We start from the raw sequence: 25,640 nt of genomic DNA on the forward strand, positions 1-25,640 counted from the left end.
GATTTTATAATGGATAAAATTTTTATTGGACACATTTTTATCAGTTATACAATGCATGTATAGAAATAATGATTTATGTACAAAATAACACATGATTCATCTTTGGTATTAGGTATTTATATGCGTTGGAATAATTTGTAATTTTACAGGAAGACTTTCGAAAAAAATACCTACCTATTTTTCTACATAACATTTTAAACAAATAAGTAAGTAGTTTAATGAAATTAGTTTATTTTTATAAATTAAATTTAATTACTTTTTAGCGAGATGTTGTAGAATAGATACTAACAACAAAATAAGTAGTTCATGATATGATTAAGAATTGAGTAAATAGTAGGTAAGTAATTCTTTTAATTATTATTTCCAACTGAATTTAAAATTAAAATGATTTATTATCTCTGAAAGAATAAAGGAAGTTACAATACCGATATTTAACACGGTACGTTTTCATATCTAATCCTTTTTTTGCATATTCTATTGTCTGAACTGTAACCTTATGCATTACAAATGAATGAAGCATATTACATTTACTACCGTCAACCTTTACAAGTAACTTATGCGTCGTGAAAAGAGCATACAAGTACGCAACTTGAAGGTTTTACCCTACTGAATGCGTTCGGCGTATGCGGTCAGGTCAATAAGCCAAAGTAAACACAGCCCACATTATGTATATGAACAACTTTGTTGATCAGGGCAATCGGCAAGACGACCGGACCCCAGAACGCATCCAGTGTGACAAATTAAGATCTGGACCGTGTTAATAAAACACATTTTTCGTCAGCTGTCTTTACGAACAGTGTTTCTACTTTCTACGACTAATTTGATATTATAAATGTTTCTTGTATTGCACGCATCTTTTGTTTAATTCAGCTAATGGACGCGGAGACCAACAGCTTGGGGTTTCAGAAATAATATGCGTCGTTCTTATTAAACCGAAAATAATTCATTATAATCATAAATGATTCCATGATAACATGAGATTTTATACGGTGGAAATTAGAACCGCACGGTTGTTTTCCTTCTATGCTAATTTCATACTTATAATATGAGACAGCATGTTTTTGGCACAAGAACTTTTCACTTTGGACGATCGGTATAAAAATAAGCATACAAAAGCGCAGGCCACACTATGTCCCAAAGTAGTTTTAGGGATTCGTACTGTACGTACTTGGCCGGTACATTTTATTGTTTCTCGCCACCCACGCGCCCCTTCCTCAAACTGTTTTCAAGAAAACGAGTGTTGGACGTTAGTATTTGCAAAAATTCTGGGCCCACTCTATAATAAACTTACGTAAGCACAATTGCAACCAGTCTATGCAGCAACGTTCGGTGTATCCCGGTCGTAATCCCATGCTTCCCCGTTCCCCCGACTATATTCAGTTTTATAGTTCGTAGTGTAGCCTGCGCTTGAGACAGATCTATCGATAGTGCAGCCATCAAACGGCAATCTTTTAACTTGTGTCACATACAGAACTTGAAGTTGTAGCGAGCTATTNGCATCTCATTACGAATGGTAACGGTAAGAATATAAAGTATGCACATTCGACACAAGTAACATTTCGATATCGCTCTATTGAAGCAATAAAATTAACACTTTTGTGTTTGTATATCATTCTGTATGATTCGCCAATGAAAATTTCAACAAATGACCAGTTTTTTATGCATTATTATCTGTGCTCTACTCCGTCCCCCGTACAGACCTCGTACNTAGCTATTTATTTCCATTTGGCATACATACAACTAGGGTTGCCAGGTCCAAAAACACAAAAGCCGGACTCTGTGCTTCATTTGGCCGGACATTTTACCCTAAAAGCCGGACAATTAGTGAGCTCACAAGTGAGTACTATCATCATCGGTTGCCTAACGTCCTGATGCGTGCGTGCCTTATTCTGTGGCTCGACTTTCGCCTGGCGCAGCAGCCATATAAAAAGCCTAACAAAAGCCGGACATGCCGGACATCGGTTATTTTGGCCGGACACGCAATCAAAAAGCCTAACTATGTCCGGCTTTATCCGGACGCCTGGCAACCCTACATACAACAATGAAATAGGACGGCTAAAATTCTAAACAACCATCAATGTAAGAAAGATTCTAACAATTTTAAGACAATTATTACAATCAAAGTGCAAAATCAATGATAATTGAGATACAGACAGACGTGCTACAAAAAAGCTTTTTTTATAAGTTTGTTAATTTTAGAGTAACTTTAATGTGAACTCTATACTGGACATTGAATATTTAAAATCAATTGACTATGCTAAAATATTTAACTAAATGCTAAACATTGTAAGTTTCACGAAAGATATTGTATGCTTACATAACTATTGTGAAAATGTGCATTAAGTAGATGATTGACATCGAAACCTAATAAACAATCACTGGAGTGCGTTTCTACTGGAAAATATAAATATCACTTTTAAGTAATTAATCGATGTTCGATCATATTAATTAAAACTATTCGAAGACTTTTTTACATGTCATGTTGTGGGGCTCGAATTGACAGTGTTATAAATGCTGCACATTTACCTATATTACAATAAAGATTAAGTATACAGTGAAAATGTTCATAATATTATATAAAATAACATGCACCACCATGCATTCATCATAAAAAATAAGTTAACATTATGCCACATGCACCACCATAAATAATCTTTGGGTTTAACTGGCAAGAAAATAAAAACAACAATCACATTTAAAACTTAAAAATAAAAAAGCTAGGTACACAAAAATCAGACCCTGATAAATAATATCAATTTCATAAGTTTGGTAGTACTAGCACAAATAGCCTAAAGTACGAATGGAAACATACATTCACAAGCACACGCTATAGCATGCTTAATTAAGCATGCTCTGAAACAAATGACGTAATCACAATTAATTCAACAAAAATAACTAAACAACACCTCATTGATACCTACGCTGATAGCATTTACGCAATACAGATGTTTTTGCATATCGTGCACAAATAAAGCGTTGATTCTATTTTAAAAATGCAGCAACATTTCCTTCAACCGACAAACGTAAAAATATATGTGTTACGGCTAAAGATAGTTGTAAACATAAACTTAAGATTAGCCGGCTAAACTTAAGTTTATCTTCGAGAAGCAGCTAAAGTTCGATACCATGTCAGTTTGCGTCGTGATATTCCATCTTTAGCCGGCTAATGTGCACATTATCCAAAACGAAACGGCTAAAAATGTATTCGATGGGCGCGCCAGGCCGGCGGACGGAGGGCTTGAGGGGGCGGTGGGGAGACAACGCGCGCGCAGTTTTATTTTGTAATTTTAAATACCTACAGAAGATTCTGTAATGACCAAATGGTTCCATATTATTTTACTTTAATGATTAGGTAGATATTGTTTTAAGTAATTAATATTTTCTTATTGTAATAATTGTAATTTTGAATACCTACATAGGTAGATAAAAGTATGTGTAATGAAAATGATTATTTTTTAATAAAGTTTTCGTGTCAAAATAGTAAACTTTATTACATTGTTTCCTTTTCCATTTCCTTCTACATTTTTAGCCAAGGGCCTGCGGTTACACTTAAGTTTAGCCGGCTAAAGATAGAAGAAACTAACATTAACACCTCGTCGAAGATAAACTTAAGTTTAGCCGGCTTATCTTAAGTTTATGTTCACACCTATCTTTAGCCGTAACATATGCATCTCATTACGAATGGTAACGGTAAGAATATAAAGTATGCACATTCGACACAAGTAACATTTCGATATCGCTCTATTGAAGCAATAAAATTAACACTTTTGTGTTTGTATATCATTCTGTATGATTCGCCAATGAAAATTTCAACAAATGACCAGTTTTTTATGCATTATTATCTGTGCTCTACTCCGTCCCCCGTACAGACCTCGTACCTCATCCCTCAACACCCCACTCCAATAAGATTTGAAATTTCCATTGTCCAATTATTCACTTCCATTAATGTTATTCCTTTTCCAAAACTAATAATATCTATCAAATGAGTGTATCTTTGAGTATTACACATTTTTATCTTAAAACTAAGAACTTTTTTTTATTATGCAGGATGGAAACTACAGAGAAAACTTCATGTAACATGACCAAGTGATTGAAATGAAACAAACTACGTTTACACTATTTGTCTTGTCTTATTCTGCCTTAGTTTTTAGTTTACTGTATTATTCGTTATAAAGGGATCTTGTGGTAAATAAATGTGTTATCTGTTGACATTTCGTAAATTATGATTCATTTCAATCAGGTTCGCGTAAATCTAAGAATAAGACCTAAATTGGTTTAACCATTGATTTATGCTATGTCATATTCTAAATAAAATTTCTTTGTCTACAGCTATTATATTTAAAAGGGCAAGGAATCAGTTATTCCATGATTTCTGTACACATACGAGTATTATAGGTTCGTTCTAACGAGACCAATTTTAATTAATGAAATGCATAGACAAATGACGCAGTTTGAACCACGCATTTATCTCAGAATGGACTCCTAATCAAAAGTTGACAGTATTATAATTTGCAGTCAGTCGAGATTCAAAATGGCAAATATAAATTTCACTAAGTAAGTATATTAAATAAGTAATTTCATATTATGTCGAGTAACACAAAATAATCAGATATTGTTGCCTTTCCAGGATCATTTGTCTGTCATGACAATGTTTTTAAAGTTGTTGTAACTTTAGAAGTAAATAAGTTTAATAAAATGATATGATCAATTATTGCATTGTCTTATAAAGAAAAGCATTTAGTTTTGAACATATTATACATGAGAACTTGTTACTCGACGTTTATAAATAGTGTAAGAACTGCTTCAAAAATACCCGCGTCTGTATTGATGTTATGACATGGGTGTTAAAACTTACCTACATTTGGCATATCTAACCACATTTACTGAATGTTTAAATGCCTTGAGTGAGTGAGTTTTCTAGCACGATATCGAATTCGTCCAAAGGCTCGAGGATCTGCCTGAGGAATGTGAGAAGTCCGCGTTTGCGAAGGAAACTCTGTTCTTCGTACATCTCGGTGGTTACCCGCGTCATCGACATTGGAACCAGCATTCTGTGCAGCCAGTGTTCACTAGAAAAGAAAAAAGTTTTCATCCTAAAACTAGCGACATTTTAAAGTTCGTATGTATTTTGAAACGTCATTGAAAACTTGAATCTGCTCGTATTTTTGAACGTGGTTTAATAAAGAAGGTATCATTTCAAAATCGAAAGTTCTGCTAGATGACTAGGTCCTCGTATGAAGATTCGACGGTCAGCAAGGAGTAGAAGTCTCAGAGAGACTAGCTAGTCGGCTAGTTCGGCATTTAGCTACCGAACTAGCCGACTAGCCGAATGTTAGCGAAAACTTGAAATATAAGAAATGTAATATGGGTTTAGACTACACCAAATTACTGGCCCATCTTATTTCGCAATAGCGCACGCCAATTTTAACATTATCAATCGAAACATATTTATAACTATAACCAAGTTGAGCAAAATTGCAGCGATTAACATCGAATTAAGAGGACTTTAGAATTGTTTCAATTGTTTAAATAAAAGTTTTTAAATAACTCACCGAAGGCTGAGGCAAATGAAGAGTTGGAATTTCCCGTCCTTGCCCAGGGTCCGTCCTACAGTGTTTATTTCATCCATCAGATGGCAGTAGCATCTCCAAATGGACCGGTGCTCCTGGTCTTGCCTGCAGTTGTAGGCTACTCCGCAACTCTTGTTACTTTGCGAGCTTTGTTCGTCGCACAAACTCATTTTGAACTCATCTTTCACCCTCGCTGGAAAAGTAACAGTTTGTGAATTGACAAAAAATTACTTTGGAAAAAAAAACCTTGGGCTAGACCATCTTTTGACGTGCCTGTCGAAACACTGAGATATAAAAACGCTCAGCTTTTCTCGCTACAGCGCTACAAGCACTTTATTCCATTTTATAGACTATATTTTTTATACCTACCAAAGTAGTCCCAAATGAAGAGGTTCTTCCCGAACAATCTCGCAGATTTAAATCCGCAAAGGAATGCTTGCTCCAAACACTTCACTAATCCGTTTTCGCCGCAGAGAAGGACGCTGAGAGAGTTTGCGTCTTTCTCTCTCTTCGACTGATAGTGCCACTTCACTATAGCGTTTACACAGTCACCTGAAAATAATAAAATAAATCATTTTTTTGAATCGTTAAAAGGCTCTATTTTTATTTTCATCATCATAATCTTATCTACAGGAGATAAGATTATGGGCTAATCACAGTTAAAACGACTTGTGATCGGTTGGGTGTAGATCTTGGTTACACAGCGTCTAGGATGGTGATGGCGGTTCGAAAGTAAGTCAAGTCTGTATTTTATTACCAGAAAACGGGTAATCATACCTAAATATTTTTTCATAAACACTCATGTAGAAAATGCTCAGAAAAATTAAAATTAAAACAAAATACCCACAAATGTTTATATTCCGCAGCTCTGAACACTCATTATCTAGCATTCATCGGCCGAGTAATAGACCACCAATCATGTGATGTATAGTGGCGGGCGCAGGAGCCCCGCACTCTTGCTGCTAACAGTACATAGTCACTCAATCGACCCATCATCCACTGTACCTAGCCAGTGATCGCATGACAATAGTAACACTCACCGATCATGTGCTTTATAGCGGCTGTAGACAGATGCGTAGTAGCCATGGCGTTGCTGCTAACAGCCTCTTAGTCGACCCGTCGTCCACCCCATTACCTAGCCAGCGATCCCATTACAACTGTACTGTAATAGACTCACCAATCATGTGCTGTATAGTGGCCGTAGACAGATGGGTAGTGGGCGTGGCGGGGTGCGAGGCAGGCGCGGGGTGCGGGCGCGGGAACCCCGCACTCTTGCTGCTAGTAAAAGGCGCTCAGTAGACCCGTCGTCCACTCCAGTACCTAGCCAGCGCTCGCATAACAATAGTGATGGACTAACCGATCATAGCAATGTGGTATATAAAGGCTGTAGACAGATGCGTGGCGGGCGTAGCGTTGCTACTAGCAGCAGTCGCTCAGTAGACCGGTCATCCACTGTACCTAGCCAGCGATTGAATGGAAACGGTAGTAGACTCACCAATGTGTTGTATAGTGGCTGTAAATAGATTCGTGGTGGGCGTGGCGTTGCTGCTAGCAGCAGCGCAGTCGACCTATCTTATCCTTCAGTGATAGACTCACCGATCAAGTGCTGTATAGTGCAGCAGACCCATCGTCCACTCCTGTGCTTAGCCAGCTAAAGGGGAACGGTAATAGGCTCACCAATCATGTACTGTATACTGGCCGTAGATAGATGCGTGGTGGGCGTGGCGTCGCTGTTAGCAGCAGTCGCTCAGTCAACTCTCGTCCACTCCTGTATCCAGCCAGAGATTGCATGGTAATAGTCTCACCAATCATGCGCTGTATAGTGGCCGTAGACAGATGCGTGGTGGCCGTGACGTTGCTGCTAACAGCAGCTGCTCAGTCGACTCATCGTCCACCCCATTACCTAGCCAGCGATCCCATTACAACTGTACTGTAATAGACTCACCGATCATGTGCTGTATAGTGGCCGTAGACAGATGCGTGGTGGGCGTGGCGGGGTGCGAGGCGGGCGCGGGCGGCGGGTGCGGGGTGCGGGCGCGGGAACCCCGCACTCTTGCTGCTAGTAAAAGGCGCTCAGTAGACCCGTCGTCCACACCAGTACCTAGCCAGCGGTTGCATGGGAACCTGTGTGAAAATGATTCTAGAATTATAGTTGTAATATGTGACTGAGTTTCTTNTTAGCGGGAAAATCTTTTTGTATGAAAAATCTAAACTGATTAAGTTAGACGCTTGAAATTTGGCATGCAGGTACCTTAGTAAACTTAAAGCTTAGTTACAACAGAATATTGCAAAATTCCCACGGGAACGGGAGTTAGCGGGAAAAAACATTTGTATGAAAAAATCTAAACCGCGTAAGATAGACGCTTGAAATTTGGCATGCATGTACCTTAGTAAACTTAAAGCTTAATTACAACAGGATATTGCAAAATTCCCACGGGAACGGGAGTTAGCTGGAAAAAACATTTGTATGAAAAAATCTTAACCGTGTAAGATAGATGAAGGGGGTAAAACGGGATCCACGCGTACGAAGTCGCGGGCGGCCGCTAGTAATAAAATAAATCCTACTAGCTCGATTGATGGTTTCATTTAATTTATTTAAACCAGGTTACCAATGTAATCTTTTTTCGTAATTTATGAAAATATCAAATTAGCTCGTAATCCTGAATCCTGTTACATAAAGTTAGCCTATTAATTTAACACAGGTAAGACTGTACTCAGTGTTGCACTATCAAATGCAATTGACGCGCCTCTATGCCAGGGTTTTTATGTTCCTGGTCATATTATTAGTTCAGAACTCATCCTATTTATGGGTCAATGACAGTTAAAACGACTCTTGAGCGGTAGGATTACACAGCGCCATCTAGTTCTAGTCTCAGCCAAGCCTGTATTATGTTACCAGACAACGGATAATCATATCTAAATACTTTTTCATAAATACTCAAATATTATATTCTACAGGTCAGAACACACGACGCCTAGCATCCATCGATCGAGTAATAGACTCACCAATCATGTGCTGTATAGTGGCCGTAGACAGATGAGTAGATGCGTGGTGGTCGTAGCGTTGCTGCTAGCAGCAGTCTCTCAAGCGACTCGTCGTCTAATCCTGTTTACCTAGCCAGTCATTGAATGGGAATGGTTCACTCACCAATCATGTGCTGTATAGTGGCCGTAGACAGATGCGTGGTGGTCGTGGCGTTGCTGCTAACAGCCTCTCAGTCGGTATCGATCTCATGACAATTAGGAAGAAAGATAGAAAAATGTTTATAGTCACCAATCATGTGCTGTATAGTGGCCGTGGACAGATGGGTGGTGGGCGTGGCGGGGTGCGAGGCGGGCGCGGGCGGCGGGTGCGGGGTGCGGGCGCGGGAACCCCGCACTCTTGCCGCTAGTAAAAGACGCTCAGTAGACCCGTCGTCCACTCCTGTACCTAACCAGCGGTTGCATGGGAACCTGTGAAAAAATGATGATTCTAGAATTATAATTGTACCTAATATGTGACAGTTTCTTGCGCTGCTTCTTCTCAGCACTGGCCCATTTATCGTCCCGAAGCAGTGGTAGGGTTAATACTGGGACATGTAAAAGTGCTTTTTAAAAGCCTATTTGCAAAAATAAATGCGTTTTTTTTATAATAACTTTCGCAATAGAGCCTGATGTGATGTGTACTGTGCCAGAATTTTACTTCTGAATGAAGGCAATCGTTTTAGCGCTTACCAGTTGGCGTTACTGTATGTAAGTTCAGTTTAGTCACTCACTATTAACTAAAATAGTGGCTCCAACTGGTGAGCGCTGATGCCGTGGAAGAGCTCGTCAAATAATATCAATTTAAACAAATGCCGTTATTAGCATTAATTAAAATCATTCATTTGACTTACGTGTAGGTATGTCCCGTAACTTCATTCCTTACGAAGACTTGATCGAGCAACCATCTTGGAGACAGCCCAGAATTATCATGGCCGATGCGCAATGTTGATAGAATACCCAAGTTTTTGTGCTAAAAGATAAAACAACATCAATTTAAATCCTCGTTGTGGATAAAAAAATCCAGTGTGTTATTTGTATAAATGTGTGAATAAAGTCATGTTCCAATTGAAGTCTATTTCCTTATTTGCTATACTTACGTGGAAGACAAATTCGTTAGTGTTGCGTGGAATGGGTATCTTCGGGGTCGACTCTCTGTTTGTTCCTGATATCGATATCCAACAGTTCGCCGTAGTCTGACTAGCCTTTCGTGATGGTACGATGAGAACTCGGTATGGAAGTTCTAAAAAGAAAATGGCGATTTGAAAAACGAGCTGTCAAAACGTTTTGTCATAGAGATTGTATAAAAATCTGCTGCTGAGGTCATTTGTCGCATATGTTGAAACTGATCAAACGTCATATAGTTGTCCGACACTGAACCGTTCCAGCTGATATTGTCAAGAGGGCGCTACTATCGATACTGGATTATTAGCTCCGATTTTTGCCACTTGAAGTTTAAAAATCTCTCAACGATAAAGTAGTTTGATGAAATATGCACCATAAAGCGAGATTAACGATAAGATAAGAAGAATAAAATGAATACTAACTTGTGGTGGGATAAGTATTGGTGAAGCAGTGGTAATCGACAGCGTTCAACGTCAGCAAATGGTAGAGGAACTGCTCTCTTTCTTCCTCGCAGCGCAAGAAGGCGGTCCGTTTGTACTGGGACCGTAGTAACGTGGTGTCAGCTAAGAGTTCCCGAAGGTGCTTCGATAGAAGCTTCTTCTCTAAAGATAGGCGCACCCACGCCCGAGCGTAACCGATTTCAGTCTTTATGTCGGTCATAGCTTGGACGTTCCTGGAAAGATATAGAGATAGATAATATGTAGATTCTTCTATAGATTTTGTGTGGCAAAGACTAGCTATGTCGTCACTTTTTGCCGACTCAATTAACAAATATTTATTGATGTCAAAGAAAGGCAAGAATTTTATGTTCCTTTAGAGAATTTGTGTCTTGGAATCATTGGTTAGTGGTGTCAACTGTCTCATTAAGAACTCCTGCTCAAGTATGAAAGATTTTATTTACCTCATGTCAAATGTCAGACTTTCAGGCAGCGGCCTCATCGGGTTGGGTGGCTGCGAAGACTTCCGCTCCAAAGTCCCGGAGTTGCTGAGCCGGTCCCGGGAACTATCCCGGGATCCACCCCGGGAACTGTCCCGGGACCTACTCCCGCTACTAGTGCTTTGTTGAGCTTCTACCTCTGCACCCACGGACGATAGATCTAAAATCCAAGATGTCTGTTACTTTATCAATGACATTAGGGTATTTTTTGCTGGAAAAATGGTCATGTTAAGCTAAATTGCGTATTAAAATAAAACTGATTTGAATTCTATTCACTCTTTGGAACATAATGTCGGTGCTTGTTTTCTTGATTGATAAGTAGAAAACTTCTTTTAGGTAATAACTATTTTTGTCAATACAAAAATGTACTCTAATCCTCTGCTCTCGTGTCGAATTCATTTATCAAATATAGATTCTAATAATTTACTTACAATCCAGACGCTTACGCAACACACACCAGGCCAAAGCTGCATGTTTTAAAAGCAATGAACATGTTAGGTATAAAAAAAATGAGACATAGAATTATAATAGTGATTGAATTATAATAAGTATAAATAGTCGATGAGATCTGTAACTAAATGGTTAATTATTAATTGCATTAACAACCAAAAATATTCACCTGGAGTAAGATAGTTCGGGTCTATCGGTTTAGTGGAGTTACTGCACTGCTCTAACTCTTGATAATTTGTGAGGTGCATCCACAGCGCTGATTTACCCATCTTATGCTGCAGCCCATGGGACCATAGTCGCTCTAATAAGTCGCAGAGAGACGCAATCATAGTGCTCTCTTCAACCCCTGTTATAGAAACCTCGCTTCCCAACCCTAGATCACTTTCCTCCGTACCCATTTTCTCAACGAGCATGCGTTTAGTTTTACTTTTGCATTCCTGGGAAGTGCAAACAAATAACGTATTAAAGACGAAAGCATGAAGATATATTATGCAAGTTAGACATTTATTTGACAAATATAACTTACTTTGAGAAGCTTTTCTACAAAGGTCCTGTTGTTCTGGGCGATAGCTGCAGGAGTGACGTCGGTAGACAGCTTTCTGCTGATGTCACCGAGCAACAATTCCGGTGGGCAGTCTTTTACTTGCCATTTCGCGTTCTTTATCCGCTTCAAGCTATTCGTCCTGAAATGTTAAGGCAATTTAAACTTACTGACAAAAAAAATATAGAAAAAGCAAGCACATGAAGCGAAAAGCAAACCGTGAAACTCCAAGACAACACTAATATGTTCGTGCATGTACAATTATTGCTAACAATAGCTCCTTTTTTGTTTACCGCGGATTCCCGCAACATTGAACAAGCGAATTTCATCTTTATGTCTATTGTAATGTAAGCTTCTATTCGAAGACTATATCTTCCAATGGAAACTTAACAGAAGACATGCTAGCCTAATTAATTATACATACATATTTGGGATAATTATTTAAAATACATGGATAAGTTCAACACCTTTATTGTTCATAGTTAAACACATAATAAATATAATAAAATTTCCAACTAAGTAGTAACATAAATATTTTACGAAGGATCCTTCGTATCGTTTCTATTCGGAAGACTTAAAACGGCATTAAGTAGGTCATTTTCTTAATGAATAGGTATTACATCTTCTGTATTGATTTTAAATGATAAATAATTAATATTACGTCAAAATAACTACGTTACTGTAACTTGTAATTACAATCAATCTAATTATTTGATTACATAATCACGTTTACAACGCATGCAACATAAACATTTATCACAACATTCCAAGTACAAAAAAAATAAGTAAAAAACTTAAAATGAAACTTCTGTAAGCCAATAAAATGCAATGTGTTTTTAGAGATCAGTTTTTAGTTTATTAACTGAGGCTTTATGTATGCAAAATGATTCACAAACATTAATGAATGCACACGATATGACACGGTGAATGAGAATTTACACCAAAAAAACAAAATACATTTTGTCTCACAAGTTGTAAAAAATGACGTTTGGATTATTATGTAGTATGATTTAGGTATCGAATATTCCATTCTCAAGAGATCTATCACTCAGGTACTGCTTTTTTAACACCACCAGCATAGTACACGGTATATTACACAGTTTTAAAACTGTGCAACAAAATTATTCTGATGTGGTGCTGATGTTTTACATTCGATACTTAATCACACCTCAAAATGTTTAACCTCATTTTTTAGACCCTGTATTTATCAAAACAATACACACATAAGTTAAATTCATAAAAACTGAGCATTAATTTTAATTATTATGCTTATACATGCACCTTGGACATGCGTAGAGTATTTTGCAAATTTTATGAGCATTTTTACTTTAGGTATACTACACCATAAAACATGCAGTAAAGCAAACAAGATATATCATAATCATAACGCTTAATATTACCTACTATGAATAATATTATTTAGAACCTTCAAGACAAATACACAATAAAAAGTAAATAATAAAAAATAGCACAACATTGATATAGAGCACGAATACGTTATTACAACAAATAGGTAATCGAAATATTTTTAACTTGTATAAATAACAGTAGAAAGAGTATTTTTTCTCTAAATGAAGTTCGTATTTATAGTAAATGGTACATACGAGTACCTTTTAGTCTTGCAATCATGCATGGATCATTTTTTCTTTCTACCATTATAAAATTAATTTACTTTCTCTTAAAATAAATTTTAAAATATAATCAAAAGATCGAGATTCTTGTTTATGGTATAGAATACAAACCATTTGGTATGAGATTATAATTAGTAACATAAATCTCTAAATACTGCAACGAGCGCTCGTCTCCATTTGGCGATCTAACCGAGGAGGTGGTTCTGTAAGTTTAACTTATTTTCATTTACAATGATTTAAGCTAAATCGAATAGCTAAGTTAGCCTGCTTTCCGAAAAGTGCTCGTGTAGTTATAGTGAAAAGCTGCCTGTGAAGCTGCATAGTTTAATTTACAATAAGTTAAAAATTGCAAGAAGCAATAGCTTCAGCGACTATTCTTGATACTTGTAATAATGTTTCAGTCTTTGCGTGTTTGATAGTGTGTCTACGAGTAAGCAAAGTATAGATTATAATAATGAGATTTCTGAATATTTACCCTTGATGTCTGACGTGTGTCACTCGACGGTCCTTGCGAATTCTAAATGTTAATACTGTAATGTTGGTGATGAGACTATTCAAGGACATTCTGAGCATTGCGATGCATGCATTGAGTCTTAAAAATAAAATATTAAATGAGCAAATTTCGGATTGCAGACACTGGAAAACCGGGTTTGTAAATTCCAAGTTTTAAAAGATGGATTCAAACTCTCGTTTTAATACCTTTTCCTACTCAAACGTAAGCATATACGTTACATTACATGCACTACACAGTAGTGCCAATTAACTAAAAGACAATCACTAACCACAGTCCAGGCTGGTACAATCGCATGCTATCACATAAAGCTGCCTTAAACTAACACATTTATTAATTCGTCATAGTATAATTAATAAATTTAACAACACTAAAATAGTGCTCACCGAGTTAACAGTCAGTTTTCAAATTAAGACATCAAATGTCGTGCCAATTTCTAATTAACTGAGCAATATGAGCTTGTAAAATGTTAGTAAACAATGTAACTACTGCAAATGTAATTAAATAATATTCACATTGACGTAGCGTGCGCGGATCTTGGAGCATTTGCGTGATAGCTCATACAAAATTCGTACTCCCCCCAAACGGCACGCTACTATGTGGATATACCTTAAGCCAACATAATAGAGTTTATAACTGTTACATATGTATGTCATCTCGGTGCGCGAGTATCGGCTGCATGCAAGCGTTGACACCGATACAAAATACAGAAAAAGGAGCCACAAGGACGAAAACAATACATAGAACACAATAACATTGTCATAAAATGTTTTAAGAAGGTGCGACACAGGACTGTTTTCACACTTGCGACTTAAAAGTTGGGGTAATCTCAGCGACTCTCATGAGGCAGCTAGCACTATACGTATAAGTTATTTTTGTATGAAAAACTATGTAGCTTTGTACTATAAACAAATAGCAGACGTTATCACGCAACGTTCACATGCTTAAGTAGTAACTTATGTTATGAAAACGTCAAATACGAAGGTTCAAGGAAATTAGAAGCTATTCGTTAAATATAAAATATGATATTCATGAAACTCTTTTACAAATCATGGTTTATATGGCAAAAGAGTCATAAATTCGCGATTAGCGCAACAAATACTGTTGGTATGCATGATACTACTGACATTGTTATGCTATGGTACTCTTGGAGCACACATGTTAGTGATATTATTCAAAATAACAATCTATCTAAACTGTGGCACTGTTAATTAAATAGTCCACCTAAAAAAATATGGGATGACAGGTCTAATAAGTAGATTTGATAAGGTAACATGACGTCACCATTCAATTGACAGTTCAACTATCAAAATGAATCGAATTTGCAAGCACTAAGATCCTTGGGGAAGTCTTGTCTAACAGTGAACGTCTTTTGCTTATTTTGAACCAGATTTGACGTCACGCCTTAGTACTCTATTTGAATCCACCGACTGTAAATAAATTGATTTTAAAAATCGTAACGGAGCTTCTCTGCAAAATCTTAATCCTTATAAAATATCGGCATTATTAAACATTGATGGCGTCATGCACCCTAAATGAGATACGGAGGCTACGGCTAACACGCGGGGTCATGCATTAGCTGCGTCACTAGAGGCGGAGACAAGTCCGAAGTCCGGTATTGACCTGCGGTCGGCTGTTGGCGGCGGGGCCAGGGCAGCTGGGTCAAGCCGCGCGGGGAAGGCGCGGTAGTACGCCGCCCGGTGGGGCAGACGCTCCACGGGAGCCCCCACCTCTAATTCAGCCCCCAGCCCCCCCAAGCCGCTGGCTGTCCCCGCCCACACGCTGTAACCGCGCGTCGCCAGCCCCCCTTCGCCTAGCCGACGTCTGCAAAACACGCTCTAGTCACGACTGGTGTTGCCAGATCCCAATACCCAATTATGACTGAAACGTTCTTCCACCTAACTTAATATTATTTTCTTAATTTAACTTATTTTAATAGAAATATTACAAATTTTCCAATCTGGCAACACTAGTCGGTGACAGTTGGCAACACACCCATCACCTTAAACACTCCCCGTGAATAATTGACTGAGCTGTATCTTCTCCTGAAATATTTTCCGTGCAAAGATAACGCTTATTTGGTGATATCATTAGCACTTTGATTGTAATGTGCCATTGTAACATACTACATGCTAAAACGCATAATCAAATCCACCAATATAATAATCCCATTTATTTTTAAAACCTTACAATTTTTGATCCCATTTGCAGTCAATCATTACATGCGTTAAGTTTTCCTATCATGCCCCGTCCACATTTGAACTAATATTACTTTACTCTTGGGCCAACCCGCTTAGTACCAGTTTCTGTAAGTCGACCAAAGACAATGGAATAAAGCGAGAGTGCGCGATGGTTAAGAAGTGCTGGTGTAAAAGTGATTGGAGCCAATGAATAGTGCACTTTTTGATACGGTAAATCTTTGGAGCCAAGCTTGGAACCAAATAAATTAGTATGTGGACGCGGCATCATAGTTGCTTGTTAGTCATGACGTCACTTCACTCTGTAAAAATACTTTATCGACACTAACCTGACCGCCTTTATGCGATGCTCGAAGACCTGCAAGTTGGCGTCATACTCTCCCCAGTTGGCCATAATCTTGTTGTCTATGAGAGTGGCGAACATCTGTGTCTCGAGGAAGCGAGACAGGAACGGCCGATGCCTTTGGGGTTGGTCTGACAGGAACGACGCCTTGTCGAAGTTTACCATAGACTCGCGCGCCGTTAGCCAGGAGTCGCGGTCCTGGGATTTAAGAGAAATAGGACAATTATAATAAGTATGCTAGTGTCCGACCGAATGTTCGGTTTCGGTTTCGTTTTCGGTTGAGTTTCGGTAAAAACACGAGTTTCGGTTTAGTTTCGTTTTCGGCGGCAAACTTGCCGAAACTACGACCGAAACCGAATGTGCATTCGGGAGTTTCCGCGCTGTTATCGGTCATGTTCGGCGCGTTGAATGAGTGAATGAATCCGATCAGAGCCAAATGTCGTGATTCGCTCGCTTGTTTGTTTGCTTGCTGTTAGTTTTGTTTTGTTGTGGTGGCGAGTTTTCAAGTGATTTATTTTGAATTTGGTATGTTTTATCTCGTTTTATGTCGTTATAACATAAGAGCGGGTGTAAACATAAAAATAAATATTCAATATGACTGATAAAAGTATAATCAAGTTTAAATATCTAACCTATTTTTTTTTTGGTTCGCAAGTGCTATACGTAAACAAACATTAAGTAAGTAGTTATTAATTACTGAAGTGCATTTTATGGTGATAATATTATGGATTCAGAGTTTCAAAGTTCATTCTAGTATTTATCACCAAGGTATCCAAGTGGCAAGTATAGTAGGTACGAACTTACGTACTACCAATTTTGTTTTGAGAAATTATTAAGGTAAAAAACCCGACCATGGGACGGGTTATGTAGATGTCCTGAATATTGCGAGTAATTAAAAAAAATCTAGACTATAAATCCTTCTTTTTCTTTTTTTGATACCTAATACATAATTTGATACCTTTTAGAGTAAAAATGCACTTTATAAGTTCAATTTTAATGCAATTTAAAGAGAAAACCATAAAGACTGACTGATTGTAATAACTTTTTCTTTATTTTTCCCTCAAAATATGAGCCTTGCCTTGTAAGGAAGTTTCGGTTTCGGTTTCGGCCGAAATAGACACCTTTGCCGAAATTCGTTTTCGGTTTCGGTCGTAAAACTAGTTTCGGTCGGACACTAGTAAAATATTTTTTATTATTTATAAGATTTTAAACTTTCGCGTTCCATTTCAACTAAAATAGAAGCTTGTGACCACCACGGCTGCAGCATAGCAGCCGAAACGTCAAGCCGTGAGTACATAATATTGTAACTCATTAATAAACGTCGAGTGAAGACCCGTGTCTTTCTATTTTTATTATTACTTGGTCTGCCAGTTCATGTACCGGAACACAGGTTCAATAGCGAATACACATACCGCTAAACTTTAGAATAACTATAACACTTTGTAATGGATGGTTAATTATTTATGGCATGATAAAAATATTATTATATTTATTTAGCTATCTATTTAATCTGTTATCATGCTGGAATAATAAACGTCGGCACCAAAACAAACGCTGTGCAATCTTATGTGTAATAAGTGCGATTTTGCAAAGAAGTGACTGATGAGCACACCAACAAAGGCAGCAGTCGACTGTACAAGTTACATTTAGTTTGATTCTAATTGGTGATTGATTTGATTGTAAGTACTTATTTATTTATTCAATATTAATTAAAAAATGTAGATGTTGTGGAATATGCCGCAAATATATACCCAATTAATTGATTTGAATTTATGATCTGAAAATAAATTATATTAGTTTATAAATATAGCTCTTTAAAATATGTATTCTATTTTCTTACAGAGAAACATTTCAATTGAAAAGCAATAATTTGACGTCATGTTTACTCATTAGAGTCGAAAATGTATTTAGTCTTCGTATAACAAATTGATTTATACATAGGTATTACTTACATGAAGTTATTGGTCGGGTTTGATATAGTAGTTTAATTAATTTAAAGTTTGTTTAATGGCAATTTTCTGAAAAGTTACATTGCAAATTGTGGAAGATAGAGGCATAGAGTATGGAGATCCTATTTTAAAAGACCTTTTTATAGATTTCTATAGAAGAAAAAACTTACCTGATCGGGCATGATGACAAAGTTTTCATACATGAGAAACATGTGCACAAATCTGTTTAAAAATGTTTCCCTGATGGCAACATTGAAGCGGATATCTTCGTTGTATTGTTCTTCGTCGTTGAGTATTTTCTTTTTCACTGTGGGCATCACAGTTTCCGCGTCTACGTCATCAATGTTTACACCTACAAATTAAGACAGAAACGATTAGAAATGCAGAGAGTAATCCCATTTACAGAAGTCAGATCTTTTATAACCTATAAAAGATCTGCCCTAAATATTAGCGATTCTAAGCTTCAGTTTTTTTTTAGGAAATAACCTATGTTTAGCAGTGGACATCCTATGGCTGAAATTATGATATTGAAGGAAATATAAGATGCAAAACAGTGAGGTAACTAACAGTTTCCCCATTTCCTGTAACAGGACGCTAGCACTCAAAATACGCTAATGTCAACGTATCGCGCTTATTCTTTTGAATAGTGATTTTTATTACCAAAGTAAATACATCGAAATCTAGAGAGACTAGAAGGGTTAGAAGAATCCTCAACTTTTAGCCTAGGCGCAGACTGCAAACTTTTTGTCGGCTGATAGTTTAGTCGGGCAGTTAATCAGTATGGGCATGTATGGAATTGGGATCCGATTGAAATCGGGTCCAACTATCGGCCGACTAAAAATCGGTAGACTGCGCCTAGGCTTAGCCAAGTCAACTCACCAGTCCGTTTGACGATGTCAACAATGCGTTGCAGCGCGTCCATTCTTAGCGGCGCGCGCCTAGTCGGCGACGCGGGCGGCGAAGCGTTCAATGGCCGGCTCTCTTCCCATTCCAATACGTCGTGGAATGAGTGCTTTCTACGCAGCCCACCTGGAGACACATTTGACTCGTTAACAACCCATTTTGCAGCTGCCATCAGAGTACACTTTGTGTTTCAATTATAACAACATAAAATGCCAATATGGCTAAATGTGCTAATTTGTGGCCGCCTGGTGGTTCACTTATGGATTAGAAAGCCAGCGGCAGTGGATTGGATTCTCGCTGGTGCAATGCGTTTTACTCTAGTACATCGAGGAATATGTACAAGTCGTCAAAACAACATAATAAGTTACTACAAGTTTGTTAATCCCGTATAATTAACATTAGTATTAGAACAACAACATATCGAACCGACCAAAAAAACATTTATATGTATGTGAATATCATCTTCTAAAAATGTATACATATCATTATGTTACCAATTACCTAAGTTTGATTCATCAAAGAGCACATAATTAATGGTTAATTTGGACGTACAAAGGAACAATTACATACCGCTACGCTAATTGACCTTAAATTTTAATTACCTGATGGCAAAGTGCAACTGCTGCTCATGCTATCGTTCATGCTCTTGTACGATGTTCCGTTTAAGGGCACGCCGAGTTTCGTTGGCTCCGTTTCTGGTCTTTGGATCTTGTAAACAACAAACAAAAGTTTAAATTACTATTTGTTTTATGATTTAGTGCAATAATTCAAGCATAAGGTCGCTTTTAATTGGCAAAATTTTATAAAAATACGCAAAAAAATACACAAAAACGAAAATTTTAATGGATGAAAAGATCTACCTATTGTATTCTTAAGGCCCGGTTTCCACCAAGGCGAAGCGGAGCGGAGAAATGTTTTTAATAACAATGGGATTTCATTCTGTCAATTCATTCAATCCGAATGAAATCTGATTGGTTATTCAAAATATTTCTCCGCTCCGCCTTGGTGAAACCGGATCTTATAGTTGCCACACACAAATTAAATAAAAAACAACCTGTATAATAAAATTAGGACCCACCTGATGTTTATCTAGGACATGGTTGAGTTCCTCCACGAAGGGGGTTCGGTGCGGGAATATTGGCAGCTCTTCCGGGAGCTGTATGTCTGGCTTGTCTATGTCCACCAAGCACAGAGCTGCTTCCGAGCCCAAGGCTACGTTCCGGGGGCCATGCTGGCCCATGCCTGCCGCTGAGCTCTCGGCGTGTAGACCTGACAAGGTGGACATTGAGGATTACCAAATTGTTTAATTTCTCTCGTTTCAACAGGACATCCACTAATGGACAAAAGTGTGTTTCCCCAAAGATTTTCAAAACGACTGGTCCTGCGCTGCCCGCAGCTACATGTTTCACGCATGGTCACAAGTCCTTAAGATAAGGTACCACGACAAATGATTTTCAATAACCATAATTATGAGCTATGAGTATGAGTTTTTTTGTATACTGTTTCGTATAAGGACGCCTCGGTTGGAAACTTAAGATAGGTCACGTCGTCGATTCCAATCTTACCAGTATGTCGTGAGTAGGTACCTACACGTGTAGTATATTGGTTTTGCAATGTGACGAGTCTGATACCTATGAACCTCTCTATACGTGAGAAACACCTCACACAACTCAAAATTGATGATCATAATAAATGTAAATATTTTTTAAATGTTAAAAGGTGATTCTATTATGAAATAATGATGACGCACACATAAACACTTCACATAAAATGTCATTCGAACGAACAATACTTATTCATGACTATAATAGTGTAGTCTAATAATAGTGAAATCAGGATACATAATCATAGTACATAATTAAATAGATATAAATGTAAGATGTTTTCTGCTAAATCTTTATTACAGCAACATGTCAAGGTTAGGCCAGTGTTTTGTTCAGTATCCGTTTCGGTAGTAATTGAACAAAACAATGCCGAAAGTTGATTATTCTATTGTCATCAGATTTCCTTAGCCTTTCAAACTGGACCGGGAAATAAGCAATTGCTCTGTGTCTAGGCGTCTCCTTAGGGTGTCTATTGACACCTGCAGAGCGTCATATATGCGGAAAATAATATATTTTACATTACGAATTACTATCACCCATTGGAAAGTCATGTTAATATGGGGAAAGCTTTCATTTTCTCGGTCTGTCTAGATGTCGCTCGTAGTTCTAGTCAGTCGTCAGTACAGGTGATCTAATGCGAGACATGCGATGCAGCTCCATTAGATTTATTAAACAGCTCATCTGACCACATTCCTAAAGACGACTAATTTGAAAAGATAAACATACAAAGAAATCGTAGAAATAACTTTAAACTCTAGCTTTTTAGCCCTACACAGAAAACTGCCGTGAATTGTTTGCAGTTAACTGCAAGGGTGAGTAAGACTGTTTGTAGCGGAGCGCCACAAAGCGCATTTACAAAGTACTTTAACGTCGCACCCTTCGATGTGAAATGTGCCTAAGAAGAAGTACACTCGGTCACACAAAAGTATTAATGTAATGTAAGAATGTCGCTCACACACTGGTCAAAGACTGAATATACTCACGTCCGAAATACCGCAGTGTCTCAAGACAAGTCTTTGACCAGTGTGTGTTGCCAGTGATGGCATATGGATCTGAAACGTGGTCGTTTACTATGGGCGGCGGCTTATATGTAGCGGGCTATGCTCGGAGTTTCCCTGCGTGATCGAATCAGAAATGAGATCCGCAAGAAAACCAAGCAGAATTGCTAAAATCAAGTGGCAGTGGGCGGGGGGCATAGCTCGTTGAGACGATGGCCGTTGGGGCAGAAAGGTTCTCGAGTGGCGACCACGGGCTGGAAGACATAGCGTGGGCAGGCCTCCTACTAGGTGGACCGACGATCTAGTAAAGGTCGCGGGAAGAGCCTGGATGCGGGCAACGCAGGACCGTTCATTGTGGAAAGCCTTGGGGGAGGCCTTTGTCCAGCAGTGGACGTCTTTTGGCTGAAAAGAAGAATGTCGCTCACCCATGACAAAAGGCACCGGCGCGTCCAGGAAATGGTACAGCGGCGCGGGCAGGATCGGCACGTACACGTGCGCCCACGAGAACGGGAGCAGCAGAGACACCGCGCACTCCGCCACCAGCATCAGCTTGTTGTAGTCTACGAGGAATTTCATTGTAATTATAGTTGTTGCAATGAGGGCTATCGTTTTTATACTTAACAGTTGGCACCCCTGGCCATTGACAGGACCTTACTCTACAGTGGCGCCATCTTGATGAGTGCAAATGCGATAGTCCTCCTACCACTTTAGCGCTCACAAGTTGGCGCCACTGTCTTCGCTACTAGCAAGTGACAGGACCTTACTCTACAGAGGCGCTAACTGGTGAGCGCTAAAACGATAGCCCTCATTCACAAAGGCGAGTGAGCTTTACATGTGTGGTGGCTCGCTACTGTTCGTTTTTCAAAAGTTTTGATAGACATTACACTATCGTTATGTGCATGCACACGTTCACACACAAGTAAAGCTTCTTGCATTCGTGAGTTGCAAAAACAATTCATTATTTACATTTATGTCAAGTCTTAAAAGAATGGTATAGTTATTTATTCATTATTCATTTATCTTGTAGCATATTATTTTTAAATGTACACAATAGTAATATTCACACAATAATAATATGTCTATGATTACAATCGGATTTGAATGAATTATCTGATTATAGGATTGAGGAATACAGTGCTTTAATAAATAATAAGTGAGAATTATAAAAAAATACAAAGTACAAAGTTATAAGCGTATTTTATTATTTAGATTTTACCTTGTTTCAATTCTGAACTTTATTAACTTGTTTTTCCATAAACTACATATTTAGAACTAGCTTTCCGCCCGCGGCTTCGCCCGCGTGGAATTTTGTCTGTCACAGAAAAACGTTATCGCGCGCGTCCCTGTTTCAAAAACCGGGATAAAAACTATCCTATGTTCTTTCCCGGGACTCAAACTATCTCTATGCCAAATTTCATCAAAATCGGTTGCGAGGTTTAAGCGGGAAAGCGTAACAGACAGACAGACAGACAGACAGACAGACAGACAGACAGACAGACAGAGTTACTTTCGCATTTATAATATTAGTTGGGATAAATTGTTAGCATGTTATTGAGATGAAACTTACCAGAAGATCTAAGCAATACTTGGTGTTCCAGCAACACACAAGTAAAGAGCTGCACCACACATTCAACACCGAGCGTTTGAAACATTACTCGTAAAGGATAATCAAGCAGTGGTAACTCTTCGGGTGGGTTTGGCATTCTTATCACCTGAAAAATTAAATAACATTAATCTAATGTCGCTGTTTCTTCAGATCGCTACTTCAGAGAAAGTGCAACTCATTAAGGCATTTGTCAACAAAATGTTTGGTGTGTAAGTGTATAATTACTGATGGTCAAACAGTGGTTTTTCAACATGTATTGTATACTTACAACAGGAATGGGGTCAAGATGAGGTTCCGATGGCGGTACATAGAGGCGTAATGCTTGCCCTGATAGAGGTACTGGCACTTCATAAAGTAAATTGTAAACATAAGACTCTGGACTCAGGCCTGGCCCAGGTTGACGAGGCAATGACCTGTATAAAATAACTTTATAACAACATGAATCAAATAAGGTAGCTTTTGTGGTTGATTGATGCTATACTCAGCATATTTCCCCCAGTGGAAAAAAATGAATAAAACTGTCCAAATAAGACGGCCATTATAGATTTTTAAAAGTACCTTAAAGTTGCTCAAAATTATCTTACTGTGGAGCTGATTTTTAAGAACTTTAATAAATTGTAAAGACAACTTATTTTTTATTCACTGTAAACTTCCAAAAAGCAAACCACTGTATTTGCAATTAAGATTGTATGGTAATAAAAGTTAACCAAGTAAAAAATAACAGAAAGATTTTTATTGAAATTAATATTAAGTGAGAGTGGGTCAATATTTAAGTGACTTACCTAAATAAATTCTCTAAGAACAATTGTGCAACTCTTACATACGGGTACTGGCATATAAGAGCTATACTTTTGGCTACATAGAGTTTATCTTTGGCTATATCATAATATGTGAGTGCAGCTCCACTGTGCGGAGTTAGTTTGAATGATCTGGGAAGGGATCTGGAGCTTTCTTTGCCAGTTCCCTTTCTGTGACCTGGAGGAGTCTGTCCGCTTGACAGTTCAGTGATATACATAGCCTGTAAAAATTAAAGAAAATGTATAAAGAAATCAGTAATTATTACTAAATTAAGATTAAACAGTGATCCAAAGTAGTTTAATTACCTGTAAGGTATGCATTGCACTGCAAATATTTCGATTCCTAACTTCTTCATAAAATATAAGACTAAATCCATAGTATCTGGAGGCATTTTCTCTGGTTACAACAAAACTATGAAATTTAGGATCTAAAGAATGTTTTTGTGTTCTAAATTGTAACCCAGCAGGGAGACATAGCTGAAAAGAGGGATACATTTGTACTGTCATGATTGTTATTTGTAATTATTTAATGACGTTGTGCATGTAAAATTTGTAAACAATACATATCAAAGCGGTTCTTTATTTACAATAAACAGATTTTTTTTAAACTAAGGCAAACTTAACTCTAAACAAAATAAAAATATAAACATATTGAATATTGCAATAAAGTATTCTGTGGGTATAAAAAGATTTACCTAACACTTTTTAGTAAAAAATAAATTACATCATTACTGTAAAGACATTAAACAAAATAACACTAATAAAAATTACTGTCCAATTACTGGTATATATCATCTGTATAAAAACAAACCAATTATTTCTGCACAGCACATATTATGAATAAACAATATCAGAGTTGTAGTTTTAAAGAATACGAATTGTATGTAAGCATCTGCATGTGCAACAAAGAAAAGATGCTTACCATACAAACTGCATGCTCATCAAAAGGATTGCTCTGGATATTATCTGGGTAGTGGGCTAAAATCTTTCCTTTATAGGCGCGATCCAAAGGAGACACATGTAAATTGTCACCTGAAATGGAAAGCAAAGCCAAATACTGTACCCGTTCGTCGTCTTACATAAATCGATAAAAGACGCAGGTTCTAAAAATAGTGTACAAACCACACAGACGATCAGGCTCCAAGCCTGAATCAAAGTCGAGACCACATATTGAAAAATAATCTGCAAATCGACATCCCACGGATAAATCAGGGACAGACATATTTCTATCGACCCGTTATTTACTATTCGAGACACTTTCTCTCCGAAGCTTTGTTTTGAACGTATTTGATTAGCATTTTACAAAAGAGTCTATGTCTTACGCGTGAATTCGTTTTATTGAATCGCGTATTTTGCAATCGTAGTAGACATTGTAAATTAATTAGATAAACAAAAATCTGCGAAACACATTTTACGCCACTAAACAGCTGCCAAACTGTGCCAAACACAAAATTGA

At 37.8% G+C, this 25,640-nt stretch overlaps 1 protein-coding gene across 4 annotated transcripts; it reads right to left on the reverse strand.

Annotated features, from left to right (window-relative positions):
* Nucleotides 1–373: 373 nt before the first annotated feature.
* On the reverse strand, nucleotides 374–25,640 carry pns (DENN domain containing pinstripe). 4 transcript variants are annotated; one of them, XM_028321587.1, is made up of 26 exons: nucleotides 25,307–25,640; nucleotides 25,107–25,216; nucleotides 24,491–24,661; nucleotides 24,170–24,405; nucleotides 23,656–23,800; nucleotides 23,349–23,493; nucleotides 22,207–22,341; nucleotides 20,258–20,448; nucleotides 19,782–19,887; nucleotides 19,156–19,305; nucleotides 18,447–18,628; nucleotides 16,314–16,525; nucleotides 15,410–15,610; nucleotides 11,630–11,786; nucleotides 11,273–11,540; nucleotides 10,618–10,813; nucleotides 10,139–10,389; nucleotides 9,692–9,834; nucleotides 9,446–9,564; nucleotides 7,516–7,694; nucleotides 5,940–6,122; nucleotides 5,553–5,763; nucleotides 3,668–5,069; nucleotides 2,040–3,035; nucleotides 1,709–1,740; nucleotides 374–1,487 (listed from the first exon to the last, which is right to left on the reverse strand). In XM_028321587.1, exons 1-23 carry the CDS (start codon nucleotides 25,404–25,406, stop codon nucleotides 4,892–4,894), a joined length of 3,969 nt encoding a protein of 1,322 aa, XP_028177388.1. In that variant the 5' UTR covers nucleotides 25,407–25,640; the 3' UTR covers nucleotides 374–1,487; nucleotides 1,709–1,740; nucleotides 2,040–3,035; nucleotides 3,668–4,891. The 4 variants fall into 4 exon arrangements, with proteins under 4 accessions (XP_028177388.1, XP_028177389.1, XP_028177390.1 ...); XM_028321588.1 differs by lacking the exons at nucleotides 374–1,487; nucleotides 1,709–1,740; nucleotides 2,040–3,035; nucleotides 7,516–7,694 and adding an exon at nucleotides 8,845–9,023 and having other exon boundaries at nucleotides 4,024–5,069; XM_028321589.1 differs by lacking the exons at nucleotides 374–1,487; nucleotides 1,709–1,740; nucleotides 2,040–3,035; nucleotides 15,410–15,610 and having other exon boundaries at nucleotides 4,024–5,069.

The sequence above is a fragment of the Ostrinia furnacalis genome, unplaced genomic scaffold, assembly GCF_004193835.3.
Source record: "Ostrinia furnacalis isolate ACB-3 unplaced genomic scaffold, ASM419383v2 OfSCF7556, whole genome shotgun sequence".
Taxonomy (NCBI): Eukaryota; Metazoa; Arthropoda; class Insecta; order Lepidoptera; family Crambidae; genus Ostrinia; species Ostrinia furnacalis.